Below are 6,000 nucleotides of genomic sequence, written 5' to 3'. Positions count from 1 at the left end.
AATGGTTTATAAGTGTGTATATTACTTCAATAGATAAAATGCAAGGCTGACGAACTGGTGGTTGAGAAAGAGGGGTACTGTGAGAAGGGGAAATATCTATAAAGAGGGAGTATGCACTGGTGTGTTTCTCTGGTGGAGGAGACTGCCCCAAGAACTTCAAAAAATAACTTTTGGTCTTCTATTTTTACTCAAAATATTTGACTAATTTGATAGTACAGTGGAGTGTGAAAAGTCAATAGTATAGGACTGAGACAGGAATAGAGCATAAAACAAATGGCTAGAGGAATATGAGGGGGGAGTGGGGGCAGAACTATAGGACTTGCATATCAATTTATATTGTCATAAGGGGGATTTTTCTTTGTTAGGGGGATTATAAAGCCCCATATCTGCAGGGTCCTCAGTTTTTCCCATCATTAAATATATTTTCAAGATTTACAAAACAAATTGAGATTGCATGCAGGACAATACAAGAATTGACATCTAACTGCCATGTTAATTTCTTCTTGGTATGATATAATGATAATAATAATAATATAGGATTTGTAAAGCGCATGTATCCACCTTGCTAGGTGCTCGAGGCGCTCCTATATAACCCTTTGACTTGATTGTAACCATTTTTACCCCAAATACTTTAACAAGATAAGTTACAAATTAAGCAGATTAGAAATATCAAAATAAAATATCATTTTTTCAAAAGAAAAACACTGCTACATTGCTCTCTGACCAAGTTATTGCATTGAACATCATCAAATACCATTCCCATTCTTTTGAAATAAAATAAGAAAACTTCAGACAATTAGTTAATATTCACCTTGCCATAACACTTATTCATATACACAACAATATATTATATTCTTAGATACATGTTCCAAACTACCATTGCACACTTCATAGTCAAAAGTAGTAGACAAAGATTAAAATTCAAATCATCCTGGCAAAGATTATTAAACCAGGAGAGGAAAAAACAGATACCATTATTACTTGTCATTATTTAAATAGTTCAGATACATTATATATATCACAGTTTGAATATATACACAATGTATGTACAAGCAACTTAATTTCAATATATTACAGGTTATTATATATAGATATATACTACCACAAAAAAATCTCTAGCCTACAGAAATTAGTACTATAATTTAAGAGATAACAAAAGGCAGAAAATGTTGTATGCCTATATACATCAATATCACTACTTTATCATTGATATATAACTCTTTTCATTTCTATTAACATATTTTTAGACTAGGATCATTTCCACAAAAGGCTTTCAAGGGTGAGACCATCCCATTTTATCCCTGCTAGGTTAGAAGTGCAATGAAATAAGCCTTCATAAAGATGCTATCTAACTGTTTATGAGTACATTGATGCATTATTGGACTCTCGTTTAGCTGGACCCATTTCTTCAAGTCCGTGCTAAAAAACAGTGGGAAGCCAAACAGTCACTGAGTTTATTCTTTGCTTTTACTGCATTCTTTTTCATGCTGTGATGATGAACAAAATTATAGTTATTACAGTAAACAGTTTGGCCCGTATTCTGAAGTCGGGTCTAACTTAGACCATGGTCTAACTCTGTGCTAAAATTATGGGAAGCCAAGTGTCAAAATTTATATAAAGGTGTTTGTGTTTTATGTTTACTGTGCTCTTTCCTGATTCATCGATGGTGAAGACAATCATCTTTTTATACTTCCTAGACAATTATGAATGATTTGAGAGCCAAATGAGCTGAAATAAGATATCTCTACTGTTAATGATTTATGTCACAATTGGCTAATCATACTTCAACCACAGCTTTAAACCTGAGTTTAAGTTAAACCCAACTTAAGAATACGGGCCAACAAGTTTAAGATGTACCGATAAATTGAATGTCAAATGGAAGAGAATTGTCTCGCATACCGCTATCCAAAGGAAAACCACAGGTTTAGACCATGGCTATACAGTAAACTGAAATTCAGATTAATGAGATCATCCATACAAACCCCTTAAGATTTCATTATTCATGAGGATTAAAGTAATCTATTCATTATTCATCTTTGCAGACCTCTTCAATTAAAACTCACTTTCTTGAGTTAATAGTGTATAGTGCATATTTGTATTAATGAAATAAAAGTGTTTTAGCATTTGCTCCGTGGCCGCTCTCTACAACGCACCAATTACTTTGAAAATGCAAGTCCAAACACAATGGAGAGCCGAGAGGCTTTTGTCGAAAGTTGGCAGACCGGGACAGCAGATCATCCGAAAATTTGCACTGGACGAACAATTGCAAATATGTCGTTGTCCAGAGTCATGAGATTCTGATGCTTCCCCGGTCCACCAAGTTTGGAAAAAAGCCTCTCAGCTCTCTATTGTGAGTCTAATTGCATTTTTTAAGGAATTGGTGCGTTGTAGGGAGCCACCCATAGTAAATGTGAAAACTCTCTATTAATATGTACGCAACAGGATCTTTAGCAAAATGGATCAATGGATTTCTCTTAAAAATCAGCCTAATCAAATAAGGGGATCGTTTCATCAATGTTTGTCGTCCGACAACTTGTCAGATCTGACAGATTTCCTTCATTTTGATTGGCTGAGAAGGCCTGGATAAAACATTGGATCAGTCCATTCATAAAAACGTTCCTTTATATGTCTTTACTTCTTAGAGTAAAAAACAAGACCTTGCATACATTTTCCTTCAGCTTCTTGCAAAATGGTTTTGATAAAATAAAAAAATTATAATAAGGCTAAAAGCTATATATAAAATTACCAATCAGGGATATCAACTTCAACTGCAATTATAACATATAGCATGACTGACTGTACTTCGAAAGTAAAAATATTAGTTTATACCTGAAAAAATTAGATAAGGAAAATCAAGGTCGATAAGCCGTGTTCAAGCTTGGAAAAAAAGAATGTATTATACCCTTTTCATACAAGGTCCCCATGTATGAACAGCTACATTAAGACCAAATCCACACAGAAATGCAACCTACTTTGCTAAAATAAATCTTGTGTGCTAATATGAATCTTATGTGCTAATATGTTACTATTTCCTCAGCAGTTGCATTAAATTGACTTCTTTCTTTCTGATAGGTACAATGCTGATCTTTCTGCATTATGACCCTTGTTTCTTAGCATAGCTATAATACATCTCAGGTATCTTCATAATGACTTGTAGAAATGGGGAATGATTGGTTTATCTTAACTTGGGATGAAACAAGCAAGTATCCACATTAGAAGTGATTTAAGTGACAAAAGAAAAGACTTTAATTCTCTTCTAGAAATAGTAGTTTTTTTCTGCAAAGCAAAGATTTACTCACATTTTAATGAGCTGAAAGCCTTAGGTAGGGGTCGAACATCCTCTCAAGCTTGTACAGTTTTTATTTTTAGAATTTGGATTCTTGAGACTTTGTTATTCACATTTTATATAGTTTGATTTGATTCTGCATGGTGGTCCTGAAATCAAAATATCCTTTGCCTAAATAAGGCTTCAAATAAATGTTACAGAGCACTTCCACTTCAAATTTTAACAAATTTGCATATCTATCCCCTTTCTTACTTTACTTCATGAACTGATTAAGCTATTATAATCTGAAAGCCTTGCAACCTTCCATATGAATAAATAAATCACTTTGGGAAAGTCACCCATATACATACAGCCAGTAAAATGTGTAAACTCAGTGAAATGTGTAGACTCGAGGAGCCAACAGTATGTTTGGAATTTGTGAAAGTTTCTGACCTGATCAATCTTTTTGCTGATGAAATTATTTTTGGGTGCTGATATTCAGGTTAACTGGGAGAGGGGTGGGGCCGGGGGTAGGGCTGGGGGTAGGCTTCAGATTGCTTAACAAAAAATAGTTTATGCACTGGCATCACACTCATTTAGTAATACATTGAAAGTTCTTTTGGTCAACTATAAGAGCCCCCCACCCCCTATATGACCCCAAAAGTGCTCTGAAATTGGATTCATGTATACTAATTGCAAACAAAAATGGTATTATCTATATATTAATATAAAAGTTATAATCCACCCACAGATATGATATCTGTGTTAACCACTATCTTAAAAGCCTCTTGGATCTTAAACAGTATCTAGCATTCTTCACAGATTGATGTTATCCTTATAAATGACTTATACTCCATTTCCTCTAGTATTGCATTCAGTAATCAAATGTCACTCTTTCAGCGTATTTCACAGACTGTTGCAGATTCTCTTCTTTCAGTGTTAAGACTTCATCAGGATATAATCATAGAAGAACAAGAGTCCAGTCTTATTGCATGGTTCAAAGAGACTGGAAACACATCCATACTTGATGCAATGAGAATGCAGTCGAAAGAGTGCATTCTTTCTGCTGATTTCAAGACTAGTAGATAATCCTGTTACAATCCAGTTCGAATGCACTGAAAATGCAATCACTTTGATGTTCATCATGATTGCATTAGTCCATCCAATGGTTTGCAGATTGAAGATGATCCCCTGTGTCACAAATACATACTAAATTTACTTTGATGTTAAAATTGATTTCAAGAGTCCATCCTTTTTCCCATGGTTTACAGCTTGGTACTTGATCCCATGCATTTTAAATGCAAAGTAAAATGCACTCACTCTGATGTAAATAATGATTGCAAGAGTTTAAATGCACAGTAAAATGCACTCACTCTGATGTTAATAATGATTGCAAGAGTTCATCTTTTCTCCAAGAGCTTACAGACTGGTATACATGTATTATCCCATCTCACTGCACCACCTTACAATAACACCAATATAAAAAGTCTTGTTATCATGACAAACACAGTCCAGTCTCTTTTCCCAAAGTTCATAAAGAGACTGGTGAATAAACACATCTGAATTTAATATCCATTGGTGCTATACATACATGTGAATGTATTGCTAAGTCCAGTATCATGATAAACAGTCTTGTATTTTACTAATCCATTCTTCAGCTGCTGCTTTGGTGTCTGCTATAAAGTTGTACACTCTCTTTGTCGTTTTCAGCTAAAAAAAAAAAAAAAAAAGATGAAAAAATATATAAGATGAAAATCAAGCAAACATCAATCTGACAGAAGAAAAACCTTGTTTAAGAGTCTACAAATTAAATGTTAAAAAGTTATTTGTCAAAAAAACAATGTAACATATCTGGATACTCATTAAAATAAAATTCGAAATAATAATATGTTCCATCAAAGCTTCTGAAATCACTTTATAACAAGTTGTTTTCACATACCATATTTCCTGTTTTCCTTGAAAACTGTTTCTCTTTTTAGGATAAGGCATAAGATAAACCAGCAATGCACACCCTCTGCTGTTATTACAAAGACTATTTTTCTGAATATAATGAGCAACCATTACGCACTTGTAAGCTTAACTATATTCAATTATTTTCTAGTAATCCAAACTCAGAAACATGACAATAATTTTTTTAAAGTTTAATTTTTTTTAATTATGAAAAGACTTACAAGAGCCGTTGCAATCAAAATCATAGTTGAAGAAATCAGATATGTGGCCCATTTCATAAAAATTGTTGAAATAAGAAATTTTCAAAAACAATTAAAAGCTACTGAAATCCTTCAATCTGATTGGTTAATAGTAAACTTGTTATAAAAATTGTGCATTTGTTATTATAACAAGTCTTTATGAAACAAGACCCTGACCTCTATTTTTGATAAAAGCTTAGCAAGTTTAAAAGTATTCTTTCAAATATCTACAAAAATCTACAATTCATATTTAACTCTTTGCCCGCCACGTACACTATCCCCCTGCGCCACATTAATTTTGGGGTGCCACATTCAGAGGGGGTTTGCGTGCACTGTGTTTTTCAACTCGCAATAACTTTTTACTGGTTTGTCGTATTGAAAAAAATTGTGTAGCAAATTTTTAGAGAAATGAATACTCTTGCCAATGGTATCATTTTTGCTATGTATAAAAATCAAAGATTTTGATAATTTTAACTTTACATTCTGTTTCAAATTTTTCGTTTAGGAGGGTATTTATACCTCTTATATTCAATACTTCCTAATTAA

General features: G+C 33.2%; 1 protein-coding gene across 2 annotated transcripts in view; it reads right to left on the bottom strand.

Moving 5' to 3' along the window:
- Positions 1 to 6,000, bottom strand: part of LOC129268074 (myotubularin-related protein 13-like) — a 29,027-nt gene that overhangs the window by 877 nt on the left and 22,150 nt on the right. For both annotated transcript variants that reach the window (XM_064105010.1, XM_064105011.1), the window contains exon 13: positions 1 to 4,975. This exon is cut by the window's left edge and continues 877 nt beyond it. In XM_064105010.1, the coding sequence (XP_063961080.1) occupies positions 4,883 to 4,975 (93 nt within the window). In that variant the 3' untranslated portion in view covers positions 1 to 4,882. The remainder of the gene's footprint in view (positions 4,976 to 6,000) is intronic.

This window comes from Lytechinus pictus, chromosome 9 (assembly GCF_037042905.1).
Source record: "Lytechinus pictus isolate F3 Inbred chromosome 9, Lp3.0, whole genome shotgun sequence".
Classification (NCBI taxonomy): Eukaryota; Metazoa; Echinodermata; class Echinoidea; order Temnopleuroida; family Toxopneustidae; genus Lytechinus; species Lytechinus pictus.
This window is presented reverse-complemented; position numbering and strand designations above follow the sequence as displayed.